Source organism: Pipistrellus hanaki, assembly GCF_964339955.1.
Source record: "Pipistrellus hanaki genome assembly, chromosome: 10".
Classification (NCBI taxonomy): domain Eukaryota; kingdom Metazoa; phylum Chordata; class Mammalia; order Chiroptera; family Vespertilionidae; genus Pipistrellus; species Pipistrellus hanaki.
Genome location: NC_140512.1, coordinates 8636580 through 8657157, shown reverse-complemented (window position 1 = coordinate 8657157; position 20578 = coordinate 8636580). Strand labels below are relative to the sequence as shown.

Here is a 20578-nt window from a genome sequence, read left to right as displayed (position 1 = left end):
AAGCAAAGGAACAACTCTGTATAAGGCAACAAGGTGGAAGAAGTAAACAGTGGGAGTTATTAAGGAACTGAGAGTTAAGGTGACAAGTGCACTGTATCTGAAAAAGTGCTATACTGGATAAGAAATCTGGAGAATTCCAAATCCAGACCTTAGAGCTCTGAGATTGGAGGGTATCAAAGCCCCAGCCAATGTAGTGAATTGCTTTATCAAATGCCAAGTCATCCAGGTTGCCTGAGATACAGTAAATCATACAGTAACTATAAGAGTGCTAAGTTTTTCAGATTCTGCCCTGGAGAAGTAGCATGCACTAACTGGCCAGACTTGACGTCTCTCCAACCATCACACCCATCTCCAACCACCAACACAGCACATTCAGATTGAGTAAGAATATCTTGCAGCACATTCAAATATTTATAAAAGAAGAGCTATAAAACACAGCATAATTTTATTTCTAAGACAATTTTATAATTGTCCCAATTTGTATAGTCCACATTATATCTATTTGCTTTGGTTCAAAATTCAGTTTACATGTATTTTCTTTATGCAAATAAAACACATTTCTTTTTGGAGCAGTAAGTTTTTATATATGATTTTAGAAAACAATAATTTGGTAATCAAGAACCTTGTTATCAAATACATTTTGAAGAACAGTTTTTGGCATGTGGCTAGAAATGTGCTTTAAACATAACTCAAATATTCAGGGGAGACTCTTAGAAATAAAACACATATAAAAACTAAAACTAAAATTTTTTATTACTTTTGCAAGAGCTGAGAAGTTGAGAAGAGGAAAGTACATGGTCTTCTTGAAGAGGAGGATGTGGAGTGGAGTCTGGGTCTTGAATGCTTTCATTTTTGATAGAGAGGTTCAAGTGTTAGTTAAAAATATATGGTATAATGTAGCTATATAAATGTCTTTAATCCTCATATATCTACAAAGCAAGTATTCTTACCCTGATCTTAGAGATGAGAAAAGTAAGGTGTACGATATAAAGAGGTTAAGTAACTTGCTTAAGAAGTAAATGGACTCAACCCAGGAAACTCGACCTGAAGACCCAAGCTCTTCCCATGTTAATAGAATGCAGCCTAAACACAGGCATCCCATCTCATGCTCAGTGACTGCTCTCTAGTTAGGCACAGTGTGCAAACCAGCGTCCTTCTGTTGGAAAGGGTGCAAAATAGTCCCTTCAGGCCTCTCAGATCACAGGTGAAGAAAGTAGCAATGGCCTACAGGCCACCAGCTTAAAGAAGGTCTACAGAACTCAATAGAAAGGGACAAAACTAGGTAAAATGCCAAAGGAGACCAGGCAGTGGGTGTGGGTACGTTCAGAACTGCTATGTTTCAACTCCAGGAACCTTGATTCCTCCATTGTTCCTTCAATTCCGTGAGCTACCTTTAGGTCCTAATAACTTGAGACAATATAGTATTTGTCCACTTAATGCTATTTTGAGCTGTGTTTCTATCATTTGCAACTGAAAAAGTCTTAAGATTCTCTGACCACAATGCAATACTAAAAATTACAAAAACAGAAAATTTACCACCTAAAAATGTTAAAGTTACACTTTTAAAAAATGCACTAAGAAGAAAAATACAAAATTAGCTTTACAAATGAGAAACTAAGGGTTAAGAGCAGAGCTAATGAAATAAAAATAATAAAACTAGTAAAATTCTTTGTTCAAACCAAGAGCTGACTTAGAAACAAATTACATTCCAACAAAAATTAGGATATACAAGATGGTCAGAATTTATTAAATTCAAACGATGAGATGTACTCTTCTTTGACATACTAAGTTTCTTATTGTTAAAAAAAAAAAAAAAAAAAAAAGGAGCACTGAATAGAATAATGATTCTGACAGACATTACTCAAAATTCAACTACCCATGAAAGCAGGAATATACACTGAGTGGCCATATTATTATGACCACCACATCAGTACTTCGTTGGGCCACCTTTTGCTTTCAATACTGTGGCGATTCTTCTTGGCACTGACTCCATGGGATGTTGAAAGGTGATGCGAGGAATCTGACACCATGCCTGATGAAAAGCCTTGTCCAGTTCTGTGAGATTTGATGGTTGTGGTACCAGCCACCTGATGGCTCTTTTAACTTCGTCCCACAAATGCCCAATTGGATTTAGATCTGGTGATTGTGGGGGCCACTTAAGCAAGGTAAAGTCTCCCTCATGTTCTTGAAACACCGTGCATGGCACATTGTCTTGTTGGAAGAAGCCATCTCCATTGGGATATGCCGTCAACATGATAGGATGAACTTGATCAGCAATGATACTTAGATATGTTGTGCTACTCAGACATTGTTCCACACGAATTAAAGGACCCAAATCATGCCAGGAAAACATGCCCCAAACCATAACACTGCCCCCAACAGCTTGAAAGGTTGTATTCATGCAGGCTGTGGGTTGCATGCTTTCATGTTGTTTCTCCCAGAAATTCTCACTCTGCCATCTGCATGATGCAACTGGAAACGTGATTTATCAAACCACATGACTTTCTTCCAATGCTCGAGTATCCAATCCTTGTATTCCTGTGCGAATTGGAAATGTTTTATCTTGGTAACTGCAGACAGCAAAGGTATTTGAACAGGCCTTCGGCATCCATATCCCATACAATTCAGCGTTGAGCTAATTTGCCTACAAATGTCAGGTGGTCATAATAATCTGGCTGCTCAGTGTATATCCTATTTCTTCAGACAGCACTTAGCAAAGTAGTTCTCATTAAATATTTGAGTAAATTTTGGAATACTGGGCAGTCATTTTAAAAGATCATGTTATAGCCCGGCTGGCATAGCTCAGTGGTTGAGCATCGACCTATGAACCAAGAGGTCACAGCTCAATTCCCAGTCAGGGCACATGTCTGGATTGCAGGCTCAATCCCCAATGTGGGGTGTGCAAGAGGCAGCTGATGAATGATCAAAATTTTTGGGATTCAGCTAATGCAATTTTTGGAGGAAAATTTATAACTTTAAAGTCTTATATGAGAACATCAAAAATGTATAAAATCAAAACATACAGAATGAATGCCTCAAATTTTGAATCTAAAACTAATGTGTGTGCATGTGGGAGTAAACAGTGTGAGGCAAAAGTAGGTTTACAGTTCTGAGTACATGAGACAGTTTATTTTTGCATTCTTACTTACTAGAGGCCCGGTGCATGAAAATTAATGCACTGGAGAGGGGGTCCTTCAGCCCAGCCTTCCCCCTCACAGTCTGGGAGCCCTCAGGGATGGAAGGCAACCCAGAGATCAGGGGAGGTGATGCCCCATCACATCTGTTGCTGCCACTGCCAGCAGCACAAGCCTCGGCTGGCCCTGGCTTGCCAGCACCTTGGGCCAGTCCTGGGCAGCAGGGGAGCTGAGGGGACTGGGGGACTCCAGAGGCAGGCAGGCCCGGCCTTGCCACATGCCTGCCGCCCCAGTGGGGCTGAGGGAACTGGGCACCAGCATCTTTGAGGGCATGGCAGTCAATTAGCATATTCCCTTTTTATTGGCTGTGGATGCCACCATCTTTTGTGATAGTATGAGGATCAATTAGCATATTCCCTCTTTATTAGGTAGGATTATTGTACTAGAGGCCCAGAGCATGAAATTCCTGCATTGGGGGGTTCGGGGGGGAGAAGAGGAGGAATACCTCAGCCGAGCCTGCAACCTCTCCTATCTGGGACCCCTTGAGGGATCCCAAGGATCGGGCCTAAACCAGCAGTCAGACATCCCTCTGACAATCCTGGACCACTAGCTCCTAATCGCTCACCTGCCTGCCTGCCGTCCTGGTCACCCCATGCCTGCTTGTTCAGTCATTTGGTTGTCCCTCACTAAGCATCCTGCCAGCCTGCTTGTAGGCAGCCATCTTGTGATAGTGTTAAAGTCAATTTGCATATTACCTCTTTATTAGATAGGATTATTTTCCTTTCAAACAACTATAACCTACTTTTGCTCCTTCCTGTATATCTGTATCCATATCTATATCTATAAAAAGTAGACATCAATATTTTTATTCTGGTAATCCGATTACAAATCATTTTCAGTTATTTATTTTATTTTTTGTATTTTAATTTACTCTAATGAACAAATACTTTTAAAATTAAAAAATATTTTCCTTCTGTTTCAATTCTAATTTCTGGCCTCCTACTCTGCCTGACTCTTCAAGTTCTTGCTCCCCAGAATTTCATGCTTGCTCTTCAATTTATAGCCATCCCTTAGGAATCCTACTCACTTTTTGGCTTCACTTATCATCTGCAAAATGACAATTTCTCAATTTTTTTGTAGTGTCCCAAATTAAAGACTCATATTTCCTTCCTACTGTTTAAGGTTGCTTCTAGATGGGAAATCCTATAGCCACTCAAAGTTTAACAGGCCTAAAAGAACTCATTATCATTTCTAAAACTTGCTCATCCCTGCTGTATTGTTAGTATTGGTAAATGACATCACTATGCACTCAGGTTTGCAATCCTATCAATTAATTCTACCTAAGAAATCTCAATGAAATTCAACTTTTCCTCTCCCTCACCAATTGCCATGATTTCAATTTAGGCATCCACTAACTATCTTATATAGTAAAGTGGTGATATGCAAATTAACCCTAACGCCCCCACAAGATGGTTGCCTATAACCAGGCCAGCAGGGGGAGATTAGTGAGAGACAACCAAAGGACTGAATAGCAGGCTGCGTGGGGCGACCAGGCTGGCAGGGGGGTTAGTGAGGGACAACCAAACGACTGAACAGTAGGCTACGCGTGGCAATCAGGCCGGAGGGGGGGAGGCCGTGAGGAGTGACCAGGCCAGCAGGGGGGGACAGTTAGGGGCGACCAGGCCAATCGAGTGGGACAGTGGGGATAATCAGGTTGGGGGAGAGCAGTTCGGTGCTACCAGGCTAGCAGGGGAGCAGTTGGGGGAGACCTGGCCTGTAGTGGGGGGGCAGTTAGGAGTGACCAGGTCAGCGGGGGGTAGGGAGAGGGCGCAATTAGGGAGACTAGGCAGGCAGGAAAGTGAGCGATTAGGACCCAGCAGTCCAGGATAATGAGAGGGATGTCCAACTGCCAGTTTAGGCCCGATCCAAACTGGCAGTCGGACACTGTAGAGTGCGCATGGGAAGGCACACAAGCATTTCTTTAATTATTGTCAACTGAATCCAGTGGCATTGGCAGAGCCCTGTCCTGGAAACACACCTTGCCAGAGGCAGGAGTGTTGTCAGCCTGACCTTCAGCCCAGGCACCAGGGAATGGGTTTCATTATCTAAATCCAGCCAAGCACCAGGAACAAACAGAAGTGACAATTACAAAGAATGTTCATAATCTCCTTCGTCTTGGGCTTTAGTAAAATTTCCTGGGTTTTGCTGTATAAAATAAACGAGGTGTATTGGCTCTGGGTCCATCTCTCCATCAGAGGGCAGTGGTCCCATCCAGTCCCAGCTTTCCCTACTGTATTTGTGTGTCTCATTTTCTCAATCCCCCATCACCCCTACTCAGGAACCAGACTACTGTCTAGCCACGCTGGATGCGGAGAAGAGAGAAACATTTATAGGACAACCCCCAAGGGGTCCCAGATTGGGGAGGGTGCAGGTTAGGCTGAGGGGACCCTCCCCACCCCTGTGCACAAACTTCATGCATCGGGCCTCTAGTATTCTAAAGTAGTTCTAGTTTATCTTCCTGGTACCACTCTCCCCTCTTAACAAGTATTGTATACAACTTTCAAGGCTGAGCACTATACTTCTTGGAAAGCTGCTACCCACCATTAACTGACAGTAATGGTACCCTTGGCCTGATCATGACTTACCCTGCTTTTAAACTTGGTAGGGTTAAACAACTTAAGAGTACTATAAAACCCTTCTGCAATTGGTCCAAACCTATTTTTCAAGTTTCATGTTCTAATCATTCCTCCTTGCACCTTACAATCTAGAGACATTTAAATCTTTAGTACACCCTATAAAAATCTGAGGCATTTGTGGGTGCTTCCTTGAATCTGTAGTATCCTTTCTGCATCAAACTTCTAAATGCTTCAAAACAGTTCAAATGCTCCTTGCTCTGAAGTAATCTTTGTCTGCTAGACAACATACCCTACAAAGCACTGTTAGTAGTCCTATTACAGCACCTGTATATAACAATCTCAACCCAGAGCTGAGCAAGACCAGGAAGCAGCCCCATATTAGTACCCCTAACAACACAATGCCCAGCCCCAAAGGGGATCAATTCCTGTTTACTAAACTAACACCACACACATCATTACTTTTTCAAAATGAATAAAAACAGAGTTTGAAATCAGAACAGTTGTATGTTTAGCTGGTCAATCTAAGTCTATAATCTATGTGGCAGACAGACTGCTTGTCCACACTGATCCCTGCCTTTCTGTCTTGAGTGTGAATAGGACCAGTGAATTGCTTCTAACCAATGGGCTGCGTGTGATCACTTCTACATCCTAGCCTATATAATAAAAGCCTAATATGCTGTGTCTGACTATTCATCTGTTCCTTTGACCGTTCGACCAGTTGCTATGATGCTCACTGACAACTAGGGGCAGATGCTTCGACCAGTGGGTTAGCTTGCTGCTGGGGTATGGCCGGTCGATCGGGACTAGGCTAGATGGGCCAGACACACCTGGAGCCCTCCCACAATCCCTCCCTCATCCCGATTGTGCACTAGGTGGGTCCCTCGGCATAGACTGTGCCCTCTCACAATCCGAGACCCCTCAGAGGATGTTGGAGAGCCAGCTTCAGCCCAATCCCCACAGGCTAGGCCGAGGGACCCCACCAGTACTCTAGTATTCACATAAGAGTGCAGCACCAGCTCACCCTGCTAGGTGCTCTCCTTTGCTGTCTTTGAAGAAGCAAGCTGTCCTGAGCTTTAAAACTATGAAGAAACGAGTTCTACCAACAACCTGAGGGAGAGAGGGAGCTTGGAAGCAGACCCAATCCCCATTGAGTCTCCAGATCCAAGTTCTGGCCAACACCTTAATTACACTCTTGCAGAGAATCCATGTTAAGCTGCACCCAGACTCCTAACTCATAGAAGCTATGAGATAAATAAATATATGCTGTTTTAGGCAGCTAAACTTGTATTTATTAAGTATCACACAAACTAACACAAGGTATTTTTGAGCCTTTTATTCATACAATGGGCATATTTCCCCCAATTTCTAAACTGTTAAGTATAAAACAAACTTAATTCATTAGTTAATGCCAGTCAAGTACACGCAAAATTAAAATATTTAGAAAGTACTTTGCTACATAAAGCAGTTTCTATACTTCTCTTTTAACATATTTACTAAATATACCCATTTGTATTTATACCCAGTATATAAAACAAATATAACATTAAGGCAATTCTCCTTATAGACACAAGCTGGTATCTAATTAATGTTATTGGTAACCAGGAAATAAGAACCTATTTACTAGTTACCAGGCAAAACAATCATATTGAAGGGGGCAAGGGGACTTGCTGGAGACACTATCTATTGGTGAAACAGCAGAGCTCTTAGTGGCTTCGCAGCCAGCAGAGCATCAACCGTACTTAGGCCAGGCAGCTGCTATCAGATGATGTCCAGTGCAACACAAACACGCCTCCCAGCAGCCCACCATCCACCTTGCACTGTCAAAACATTCCCAAAGCCGAAACTTAGCTTCCACACTTTAGCATTTAAAGAAGGCATAAAACACACAGTATCGCCTAGAGTTTAAACTATGTGGAATTACAAGTGAGAAACACAAATTATCAGAGTTGTTTTGGGGGAGTGATGAGTTATCATTAAAAGTGTCATTTTCTTCTGTCACACCCCATAAAAGTTTTCAATTGAATAAAAGAACATTCAAGAATAGGAAGTAGATTAATCACAATAAACCCACATCTGTCTTGAAGATTAAGATAAATAAATCTGCTTAAAAATGGAGATTTTATTTGACATATTCAGTTTTAAGAGATAACCCACATTCCTTCCATATAAAGAAGCTTGTTTCTTAGATAACAGGTGGCACCTGAATTACAATCAGCCTACTGAAATACTCAGGGGCACACCACACCCAAACAAACTCAAGCCAATCAGGAAGAAGTCAAAAGCAATCCAGTCCCACCGGTTAATAGTCTATCTAGATTAATTCATTTTACATTTTCACTCTCAGGCTCATGAATATTTTATTAGAAACCCACATGATTTCTTTAGAAATAATCTCTGTTCACTGGTATATTTTTATAGTGCAATTTAGCTCCCTCATCCTTGCTGGATCTTAAAGACTGGATATTATCACCCATAATAATTACCTTTATGAACACTAGCAACTTGACAGCAGAAAAAAATGTAGACATAAAATAAAGCAAGAAAATCCTGTGAGATACTAAATTTTTAAATATTAGACTATAACCTTAAGACCTGTTGTAAACAAAGGTGATAGACAAGAGAAGGCTTTTGTTCACTTTAATACTATTATACTCAGCAGTTTGAAACTAACAACAACAACAACAACACAAGAAAAACATACCTCACCTAAAAACTCCTGTATGGTCCAGCCGATGTGGCTCAGTGGTTGAGCACTGACCCATGAACCAGGAGGTTCTGGTTAGATCCCAGTCAGGGCACATGCCCAGATTTCGGGCTCCATCCCCACTAGGGGGGATTGCAGGGGGATCGCTGATCAATAATTCTCAGTCATCGATATTTCTATCCCTCTCTCCCTTCCTCTCTGAAATCAATACAAATATATTCAACAAAAACAAAAAACACTCCTGTTTGTATTATAACAACATTCTGATGTTTTATCCAACAACTCAGTTCTAGGAAATGTCTGTAAACTAAGACATCTCTATTAAGCGCCTCTACTAACTCTCTCTAAACAGAGAGAATTACAGGAGTGTACATCACCAAAATACATGTCCAAGAGAGAGCAAAACAAACCAACACAGAACACCTCATTTATTGTAATTTGGTAATTCATTATGATGGAACCGAAACAATTCACCTTGCTAAAACTAACAAATTTTAAAAAACAAACATAGTACTGGTTTAGGTTTTCCTTTTCTATAAATTATCTGACAGCCCATAAGAGAATAATTCTAAATCTTATTAGTATCAATGAATGCAAACACCAGTGAAAATAAGTTTTATAGAATTACAGTAATAAATTTCCACTAATTCAGAAATATTCCTTTACTCATTACTCAGATGGAGTTACTTTATATATGCACATTTGTACACTTTGTAACCGAATAAACATTAATTCTATAATACATACTAAAAATTAAATCAATGTGAAATATAGTAAAGTCTAATTTCTAAATAAGAATTATCATCTGGCTCCCTAAACCTCAGGATGAGAAATATGGTTCTATAGAGTTTCCCTGACAAACTCATCCACTGAAATAGAGGTAAAAATCTCATTGAAGCAAATGTCACTGGAAAGATTTGGTGTATTCTATCTTCTGGTCTCAAGTAGGACTTAAGGTACAAGCACTTAGCAAGTTTTTCAAGAATCCTCCTAAATGCATAGAAGAAATAGTTAATTGCATACAATAGATGCTTTAGGTCATTAGTGCCGATTCTCTACAAAGACCTAATTAAGAAAGACTGCCACACGTTCCTCACTGTTTTGCTGCTAGGCCCAATTACCCTAACCACAAAAGTACTAAAAAAAGCTAAACACAAAAACCTAGGGACTTAGATAAAATAGATGAGTGCTTTACCTCTCTAACTTTCAGGAACTAGGTCTTTTTCATTTGCTAATTTACTATGACTTAATAGCATGGGTGCCAACTATTTGTCCTCTGCTCTGACTGGAATGCATTTACTATAAGAAAATAAACCCATACAAATATACTGACTCTTTGTTAAAGGATATCAGCCCTTAAAAAAAAAAAAAAAAAAAAAAAAAAAGACAGTAATCAGTATACTAAAGAAATAAGAACTATTAATTTGACAAGCCTTTTCCTTCTTCCCCTTCTTTAGCAAGCTTTAAACATACATCTTTTGATCATCCTAACTGCTAAATACAAGTTTTCATTTAAAAAAGAAATATTTTTAAAACCAGCTATCTTTTATTGTTGTACTAATCTCCCATTCTCAAGAAACTGGCTTTGTTATTCCTCCATGTGGTGATTACAGTACCTTCAACTGCATTTATTATACTCAAATCAAAAGGAGGAAAACACTAGTTCTTTAAAAAAAAATTTTTTTTAAAGTGGCCCAATTTTAGGAAGCATTAAGAACTTTTATTTACATAGCAAAATGACTTTATAACAAGTTATTGAAATAAGGTAAAGAGTTGTTTTATACTGACTGTGCAAAGCAGTACTGAAAAGATGGAAAAAACTAAACATGACATTCCCATCTTTAATTCATGCCAACGTGAAGGCTGACAGCACAGAACATCAGCACAGAGAGCTAAATTACATTATTGGACATCCCACTTTACCAACTGTCTACTCAAATTTCTCACGTTTATAAACATGAATAAAAAGGGCACAGAAATGAGGGGATGGTGTGTGCAGTTTATCTGTGCTCAGTTGTGGATGTTATATCAAGATACATAATGCAATGAGATGGGAATGTTTACCTCCTACGGCATCTCTAACCAGACTTAACCCCTTTCCCCTCCCCCCTGAAGTGGGAAGAGAGGGGTGTCTTGATTCATTTCCTGTAACTGTTCCGAGGTAGCGAGGATCACCCTAAAACATAACTGAACAATTGCAACTCATTTTCCTCAAATCAAGTGCACCCTTCCTGCCGTTCCTGCATGAAAACACATCACTTTGCTACTAAAAATTTCCATTCCTCACAAGTGACTTTTCCTGAACTCAAGTCAACACTGCTCTGCGCCTAGGCTTCCCTCTGCACCTTGTGGGCAGAGCTGTGACAATTACCAGTCCCTCCCCTTAAACCGTTTTCAGTGTCTCAGATGCTGTCCCAATGGAGCAGGGCTCCCGTGGACCAGCATATAAAGCAGAAGTTTACTGGGGCTAAAACACACACTTCCCATGAATACATCCATCCCATCCGAGTGTGCACAGTAGGTGGGACTATTTGCAAACTTAAGCATTCGTTTCATACTAACAACCACCCAAAGGAGATGGTTCCCTCCGCTTTCAAATACTCGAGTTTAGGTGAGACCCTCTGACTTCTGGCCTTTCAACGCCACTCGCCACTCGAGTCCCAAGATAGAAACTACATTTTGCAACGGGTCTTCTGACTTCCTGATACCAAAACCCACAAGCACCAGGACTGCTGCTGCGTCCGGGCGGTTATAAAACACCATTTGCTCCTTTCACCTTCCGGGGGGTGAGGGTGGGGGGAGAGCCGCGGGGAGGTAAGGGTCCCCCGTTGTTTAAAAAAAAAAGCAAACACGCCAGGGTCTGGCCGGGCGGCGGGCGTCCCGGGGGTTAAGGGGCGACCTTCCCGCCGGGAGGCTGGCCCGGCCCGCGGCGCCCGGGCTGAAGGAGAAAAGGAGAAGGCAAACACACACGTGCCGCCGCGGGAGCCGGGGAGGGGGGTAGGGAGGGAGGACGGAGGGGGAAAGCGGGGGCCGTACCTCCAAACAAGTGCGGCGAGAGGTGAGCCGGGAGTGAGCCGATGACCAGGCGCGGCCCGCCGGGGCCCCCGCCCGCCGGCCGGTCCCTGCCGCCGCCGCCGCCGTCCTCCGGGCTGCTGTGCACCGAGTCCTGCGAGCCGTACTGGCCGCCGCTGCTGTGGGGGATGCTGAGGGAGGACTGCGCGGCGCGGGCCCCCGGCGCCCCGGCGCCCCCGGCCCCGCCGAGAGAGCGGCTGCGCGGGGCCGCCGGGGCCGCCGCGGCGCCGCCCGAGGCGCTGGGCTGGTGCGCGCCCGGCCCTGGAGCCGGGAGCCTCCCGGCGGCCGCGGCCCGCGCTCCGCCGCCGCCCGCGGTCCCATTGGCGCCGCCGCCGCCGCCGCTGCCGGAAGGTACGTCGGAGCCCGAGTAGGCGCGGGTGCGGCCGTTAGCGGCGGCCGGGCCGCTCTGCTTGGCGCCCATGGCCGCCCTGCCCCGGGCCGGGCCCGCGCGCAGCGCCCAGAGCGCCGGGAGGGCGGGGGCGAGCGCGGGAGCGGGAGGGCAGGGCCGGGGCGCCGCGGCCGGCCCGCCGGGGAGCCCGCACGTCCAGGGCCTCTGCCCGGCGCCCCGAGGGGCGGCCGGCGGCCGGCGCGCTCTCCTTCTGGGGGGGACGGCGGGTGCGGGAGGCGCGGAGAGGCGGGAAGGAAGACGGTCCGGGCTCGCTCTTCGCTCCGGGGGCGGGAAGGGCGGCTCAGGTGGCGGTCCGGCTGCCGCTGGTTTCGGTTCTGCCGCGCCGCGCCGGGCCGCTGCCGCTGTCTGCCGCCGCCGTGCTCTGCGCCGCGGGCCTCGGCACCGCCTCCTCCCGGGCGGCCCCTGCTACCGCCGCCGCCATCCTCCGGCTCGCACGGCGGCTCGCGGCTGAGTGGGAGGCGCCCGCCCACACTCCGCCGGGGCCACCTTCCTCCTCCCCCAGCCGCCCAGCTGTTATTAACGGAGAACGAGGAAAAACGGGCGGCGCGTGAGGGGAGGGATGGCGAGGAGTCAGGAACAGCGGCGCGCGCTTCCCGGCAACGGCCGCCGCCGCCGCGCCGCCCCGGGGACGGAGGGGCGGGGGGCGGTGTGGCCCACGAGGGGCGCCCGGGAGGGGAGGAGGCGGCCGAGCCTGGAGCCGGAAGGCCGGGGAGCCTCGCAGGTCCAGGGTGAGCCCGGGCCCGTGTGTTTGGGTCGCACGCGGTGGCCCCGCCCCCTCGTGCCTTGCCGCGCCGCGGATTGGCTCCAGCCGCCCTGGCCCCGCCTTCTCCAGCCGAGGCCTCCGCGCCCCGGTCCCGCCCCCATAAGGTACCGCGGTGTGGTAGGTGCTGCCTCCCCGAGGGCCCGGTGATGGACAGGTCGCGGGCCCCGCCCTCCCCCCCCCCCGGAGCGCGCCCCCTCCTCCACCGCGGGACCCACGCCGATTGGTGGGATTCAGCCCCTCCGGGCACCAACCAAAAGGCGGCCCCTCCTCCCGCACGTGGCCACGCGATGCAGTGTGTGTCCCCTTCACCTTTTCCCGGCTGGAAATGGCAGTAGCCTGTCCCCTCCGCCGAGCCAATCAGTTTGGGTGGGTGTTACGTTCCTTGTGGGTGTTATTAAGTGAGTGTGTCTTTTATTTGAGACAGAAGATCGGCAGTGCTGATGGTAAAAACTAAGAACAGTGGGAACAAAAGAAACAAGGAGGAGGCAGAAGGCAACTTAATCTGAATCAGCCCTATCCGATCAAACACTCGGACCTCCAAGGGAAGAAGCGCATTGTTGGAGGAACTAAGGATAATCCAGCTTAACCTTCAGTTGCTGGACAAGAACCCTGGTGTAGAGAAAGCTGCACCCGATTAGGAGACCTTGGGTCTAGGTCTGGGACCAAATTAAGTTACTGTATTGAGCAAGTTATTTTGCCTTTTTTTTCTTTTTTTCTTTTTTACTTTAGTTTCCTTTCTGGGGTATTTGAATATAAATCCCTAGGGCACTCGCAGCTTAAAAATTCAATAATTCCTCTAAAAAGGAATTTTTAAAATATATTTATTTCAGAGAAGAAGGGAGAAGGGGCGAGAGAAACACCAATGATGAGAGAGAATCATTGATCAGCTGCCTCCTGCATGCCCCGGACTGAGGATCTAGCCAGCACATCCCTGGCATGTGCCCTGACTGGGAATGGAACTGTGACCTCCTGGTTCATAGATCCATGCTCAACCACTGAACCACGCCCATTGGGCTAGAATGAAACTTATTAAAATTACCTGTGACCTAGTATCTTGGTAGTAGAACCTGGCTACATGTCTAGTGACCAGCCTGCTCTAACCCTCCCCTTTTGAAAATGCCTAAAGTGTTTTCTATGCGAAAATAATAGCAACTGTTTTCCTTTTTTTGTACAAACTACAGAAATAAATTTTTAAAAAGTTTCCATGCCTGTAATGCCATTTATGTAATGATTTTCATCACTTTGAAGTATGAGAATCAAGTTCTTAAACAAGAGAAGAATATATATACATATAGATATATAGGGGTGGGCAAAAGTAGGTTTACAATTGTTCGTATGAAAAATAATACAATAAATAAGAATACAAGAATAAACTTAATGTCCTTACAACTATACTTTTGCCCACCCCATAAATACATTGTGTATATGTGTGTAAATATATCAGATACCAGTGAAATATATATCTCTAAGTACATATTTATATTCATATATGTATGTACATGTATATACACATACACATATACATCCTGTTTATGAGCTTACTGAAACCAACATTTACTTGTTAAGCAGAGAAATGTTAGAAAGGCCAAAGTGGTTAGCAGCATGACAAGTTGCAATTCAAGAAGGTATTTAGTGATTTGATTTGGTTTACCTTTTACTAAATGAGGCCTTCATTGTAAAACTCTGGCCCAGCAGTAAATTGTTTCCAATATCCTAAGAACCTACTGCTACTAGAGAAAATTATAAACACCGATTTTCAAAAAGGAGTAAAGGACTTTTGCAAGTCCTCAGGGAGCTAACAGCTGGTAAGTGAGAGTTTCACAGTCATCTTCACACATACATTTATGAAGCACACCTCATTCAGCAGTTAAAACTAATAAATGGAAAGATATAACAATAAAACCTGATGACTCTTAGCTATATTCAGATTTATGTTATGCTGTATCACATCCAAACTTGGCTGTTTTTGTCACTTTTCCCCAGATGGTAATTATACCTTACACGTGCTCTACATTTATTCCTAACTAGGAACAAAAAACCCTTATAGTGCCAGGTTTCCTGCATTCACAACAGTTGAAATGTTACATTTCTTTCATTTATTCCCATGCCTAACAAGACTGTAAATTTCATGGTGGCATGGAAAGAGTGTGTTTTTTCAATCTGCTTGGCACACAGTAGCCTGCAGGTAAGTATTGGTTGAGTAAATGAGTGGTGAGCAGACCACTTACAGGCTGAATGTTGGATGTAAGGGATAGAAATTGGATTTGTAGTGGTCATTCACTCAGTGTGTTCTGTTTTAGTCGAGGCACAGCACAATATCAGGGTACACTAAGCCAGTGTTTCCCAACCTTCTCTCATGATGAGAATCACCTGGTGGAGTTGTTAAAACACAGATTCCTGAATCCCAACTAAGAAGTGCTAAACTAGAATTTTTGGGAACATATAGGTAAAATTGTATACTTAACTAGTGCTCTAAGACAGATTTTATATACAGAGCACTAAGTTAGGTATGCAATTTTACCTATATGTTCTCAAAAATTCTAGTTTAGCACTTCTTAGTTGGGATTCAGGAATCTGTGTTTTAACAACTCCACCAGGTGATTCTCATCATGAGAGAAGGTTGGGAAACACTGCACTAAGCTACACAGAGGGGGCAAACCCCTAACCCTCAGGGCTGTGATGCCACAGAGGCACAATGCAAGGTCTGTTAGTACACCCTCTCATCTCTGTCTAAAAGGTGCCCCCACTTGCGGGGCAATCCTGGGTGTCTCTTCTGCAAGTGGTGACTCAGGACCAAATGCTCTTATCTGTTGCCTAAGTAGGCCCCTGGAATTCTGGGTCCTTCACTAGATCCTGCGCACCTGGCTGGCCAAAGAAAAAAGGCCAAACCTGGAGGGTTTGCAGCCCTCCTTCTCACTATCCACTCACATGGCCTCACCCAGTGGTCAGCAAACTCTTCAGTCTACAGAGCTAAATATCAACAGTACAACGATTGAAATTTCTTTTGAGAGCCGATTTTTTAAACTTAAACTATATAGGTAGGTACATTGTTATTAACTTAATTAGGGTACTCCTTCAATCACGCTGTACGTGCGCGCCCACACGTGGTATTTTGTGAAAGAGCCACACTCAAGGGGCCAAAGAGCGGCATGTGGCTCGCAAGCTGCGGTTTGCCGACCACTGGTCTAAGCTAACTGCAGAGGGGTCAGGAAATGTGGTTTTAGGAGTGCTTCCCAGGAAGAGAAGGAAAGAATTTTGGCAAGCACATGGCAAGCATGCCTTTTGCCACACACAAGAACTGTTGTCTGACTGTCAAATATCTACGGTAAATATTAAATCTTAGTAAACATTTTACAATAAAAATTGTTATATGAAAAATGTATAACAGTTACTAAGCCATCAAAATGTAGTTTTAAGAAAACTAATTTGTGTGTGTGAGAGAGTGGAACAGCTAGATTCTATCAATATTTGCTTTAAATTGTGTTTCTAGCAACACCATCTAGCACAACTCTTAATTCAGACGTTTAGATCAGTGGTCCTCAAGGGATATTCCACATCATCGGGATCTGCATTGCCAAGGAACTTGTCAGAAAGAAGATATTCTGGCCCCACCCCACAACTACTGAATTAATGGTTCTTGAACAAGCCCTGTGAGAGATTCTGACACATGCTAATGTTTGAGAGCCACTGTTGTATGTAATCACTGATTAGTTTCAAAACAGAATATCATATTACAGCGTGATCATCATTTTGATTAAATGCCCTATTCACCAAAACTGGTGTTGCCCAGTGGATAGACCATCGGCCTGCGGACTGAAAGGTCCCAGGTTCAATTCCGGTCAAGGGCATGTACCTAGGTAGTGGGCACATCCCCAGGTGGGGGTGTGCAGGAGGCAGCTGATGGGTGTTTCTCTCTCATCCATGTTTCTAACTCTCCCTCTCTCTTCCTCTCTGTAAAAAATCAATAAAATATAATAAATAAATATTTTAAAAATAAATAAATGCCCTATTCATGTGGATGGCCCATCACCCCTCTCCCAGCCCATTGTCACAGACTGGCTTCAGTTTCCCACTCAGTGCTGTGTTAATACTGCCTCTACAGCACTGATCATGTTGTTGTTGTTATTATTACTGATCTTGATTGTCACTAAGTGATCTGGTTCATGACAGGCCTCACATCTGTACACCCAGACTAGGAGGCTAGTCCTAACCAGTGGATAGAGCATTGGCCCAAGGACTGAAGGGTCCTAGGTTCAATTCTGATGAAGGGTCCCAGATTCAATTCTGATGCAGGCTCAGTCCCTGATCCCCCATCAAGGGCAAGTGCGAGAGGCAACCATTCAACGTGTGTCTCTTATGTCAATGTTTCTCCCCCGCTCCTTCCCACCTTATCTAAAAACTGGGGTGGATATCTTTGGGGAGGATTAACAAAACAAAACAAAAAGAAGAAGAAGAAGAAGACTAGGGGGCTAATGTAAGGCAGGTTCAAAAGCTATTAAGAGAGCAGCCTTGCTGAAACCTGTTTGGCTCAGTGGATAGAGTATCAGCCTGCAGACTGGAGGGTCCTGGGTTTGATTCAGGTCAAGGGTTGCGAGCACATCCCCAGTGGGGGGGAGGGTAACTTTCTATCCCTCTCCCTTCCTCTCTGTAAAAAAATCAATAAAATATATTTTAAAAGAGAGAGAGAGAGAGAGAGAGAGAGAGAGAGAGAGAGAACAGCCTTGCTCAGCCTGCATGGCTCAGTGGTTCAGCGTTTGTCAGCCTATGAACCAAGAGGTCACTGTTCAATTCCCAGTCAGGGCATATGCCCAGGTTGTGGGCTCCATACCCAGTGGAGGGTGTATAGGAGGCAGCCAATCAATGATTCTCTCATCATTGATGTTTCTCTCTCTCTCTCTCTCTCTCTCTCTCTCTCTCTCTCTCTCTCTCTCTCATCAATAAAAATACAATTGGATGCCACTGGCTGAGAAGAAACACCCAGGGTGACAGGTAAGCTTCCATAGCAAGAGGTAGGAAAGATCAAGCTTGAGAAGTGGGGAGATGAATTCAGCTTTCCAGGGCAGAGTGAAAGCAGCCTTTGGGTGTGGCAAGGCAGGGGTTCAGTCCTGTTGGCTAAAGGCGTGGATGCAATGTCCAATTTGCATGGAGGTCTAAACAGGTCCCCTTGGCCGGCTCCTCAGAGCCCTGGCCTGCACTGAGCACAATGCTTCTCGGTGCTGGGGCCACAACTCCCATTCTGTCTGTGTTCAGTGGTGCTGTCCCCAGGGTGGACGTCCTGAAAATGGGGAGCACCGGGCGGCAGAGTTAGGGCAACCGAATACTCCTGCTGGGTGTGGCAAATTTCTTGTCCTTCATTGTTAACATTCCATGAGCAAAGGAAACGGAAGCCTTGTTACTTTCTGACAGTCTACTGTACCAACAGCAGCTTTCTTTCATACCGAATTGGCCTATTAAAACGTTCATTCCCTCGTTAAGCAATAAAAAAAAAAAAATCCATTACCTCAAAAATTGCATCCTATTATTATTTTTGAAATAATGACTGTGATGGGCAGACAAATGCCCACCTAAGGATGCTATGGCCTCATCCCTGGAACATGCGGATTAGTTACCTTCCCAGGAAAGAGGGGCTTCGCAGAGACAAATTAAGGATCGTGAGCTAAGGAGATTGTCCTGGGTTACCTGGGTGGACCCCATGAAATTACAGATTCCCTTACAAATGAGAGGAGGAAGGGAGAGAGAGAGCGGTGAGGTACAGGAGCCGATTAGCTATTGCTGGCTTTGCAGACAGAAGCCATGAGCCCAGGACAAACAAAGAAATGCACGCTTCCCTAGAACCTGCACAGGAAGACAGCCCTGCCCACACTTTATTTGACCCGGTGAGACCCATTTCGGACCTCTGACCTCGAGACCGGTGAGAGAATATACGTATGTTGTTTTAAGCAACTAAGGCGGCGGTAATTAGTCACCTCAGCCACAGGAAACTTATATACTGACTGTTCTTTAAGGTTTCAGAAGCCCCCAGATTACAAACTGCCTCAAAACAAAACTAGTCAGCACAGCCATAAAGTCCTCATGTGGCTAACCATACAGTTTTTCTTGGCTTCCTGCCCCACTCTGAGCCATGGAGGCATAGGCCGCCATGGTTTCCTGAAGGTGAGGTAGCAAACTGCTTTTAAAAGGCCTGGTGCCAGCTGGGACTTGCCATTGCCTGCCCCCAAAGCCCTGTGGGCTGCCCTCCAGTGAGGGACCACTGAGATGAGAAAGCGTGGCGTTCCAAAGAGCTGCCTGGGGCTCAGCGTTTCTGTGCTTTAAAGTAACTGCAAACTTCTCAGCGTTTCTGTGCTTTAAAGTAACTGCAAACTTCAGCTCCGTACATAGACCATCCGGTTTTCAGTTCTGTGAACAGCCCTGTGCCTGCCAGGCTGCAGAAGGGCCCTGGGTGTGACGCGGGGACATCCCCCAGAGGCAGTGCACACTGACACCTAGTGATCCAAAGCCGCACTGCCGAAGGCTGGGACCTGCAGCAGCCGGCAGCAACCGGCTCCTCCTTTTTGATGCACCTATCCCCCCCCCCCTCCCCCCGGCAGCCACCCCCCTCACCCCCACCCCAGGCTCAAGACAGTGCAGACCGCAGTGCAGACTGCAGACCACATGACTTCAGCTGCCGAGGTGCAGCCAAGGCTGGTCATGTTCCTTTGTCTTGTGTGCACCGGTGCAAAGTGTAACCGTCTAAGAGTCTTGCCCCTTAATTTTTGAAATGATTTCTGCACAGTTTAAAGTGCAAGTTTGTACTTCTAAAGACCTCTTGGTGCTCCTGGTGGCTAGACACTTGAATTCCAGCAGAGCCTAAGAGCATTTCTATTTTCTAGGCTCACAGAACAAGCACTGTGTTAGGAGGTCCTGAGCAAGGAATGACCTGCCCCAGGGATAGGACAGTGGCTGTGGATCCTTGCCCTCTGCGCTGCTTCACCTGCGTCCCATTCTCAAACAATGCGTAATGACTGTGATAGGCAGAAGAATGCCCACCTAAAGACGGCTGTGTCCTCATCCCTGGAACCTGGGAATAATTACCTTCCCAGGCAAAAGGGACTTCTTCTGATGCCTAAGGCACAGAAGAGACGGCAAAGAATGCCCCCTCCATCTTCCCCTTTTCTCCTAGCACACAGTGAAAATAAGTCGGCAGAGATAAGAATTCTATTTCCTTCCTGAATGGGAGCAAAATTAGAAGCAAGACTGAATTTTGAAGGCTGTTGCAGTACCCAAGTGAAAAATGATAACGGAGTTGCACAACCATGTGAATGTACTTAATTCCACTGAGCTGTACACTTAACAATTCTTAAAATGGTACATTTGAGGGAGAGAGGGAGGGAGGGCGGGAGGGAGGGAGGGAGGAAGGGAGGGAGTGAAGAGGGAAGGAGGGAAGGAGAGAAGAAGGAGGGAGGAAATAAGGGAGAGAGGGAGGAGGAGGACAGGAAAGAGGGAGGGAGACCCTCAGCAGTAGCAGTAGGAATGGAAGAAGATTCTATAGGTCTTATCAAATGATTGGATGTAGGTACATTCTCACATCATTCTCAGGGGCAAAATGTGCAGATTAAATATTAAACCAGAACACTAATGCCAAAAACACTCTTGCAACCTTCTCACTGAAATAAGCAGATCTAAAATCATGAATAATCAGATTGTACAATTAAATGTGGTTTTCTCCATACATTTATAACATTTTCTTTTATGCCATGTACATATCAAGCACACCAGGCAGATGGAAAATAAAATGTGCTTCACTAAAAGCACACACATTTCACAGAAAAAGGGGGGAAAGAAGCATGCGACGAGGCATGTCTTATTCTGCTTTGACTGTCA

General features: G+C 45.3%; 1 protein-coding gene across 1 annotated transcript in view; it reads right to left on the bottom strand.

The window, feature by feature from the left end:
• Window positions 1-12727, bottom strand: part of ZNRF2 (zinc and ring finger 2) — a 60067-nt gene extending 47340 nt beyond the window's left edge. The window contains exon 1 of the mRNA XM_084896818.1: window positions 11511-12727. Within this exon, the coding sequence (XP_084752944.1) occupies window positions 11511-11967 (457 nt within the window). The 5' untranslated portion in view covers window positions 11968-12727. The remainder of the gene's footprint in view (window positions 1-11510) is intronic.
• Between the last annotated feature and the right edge of the window lie 7851 nt (window positions 12728-20578).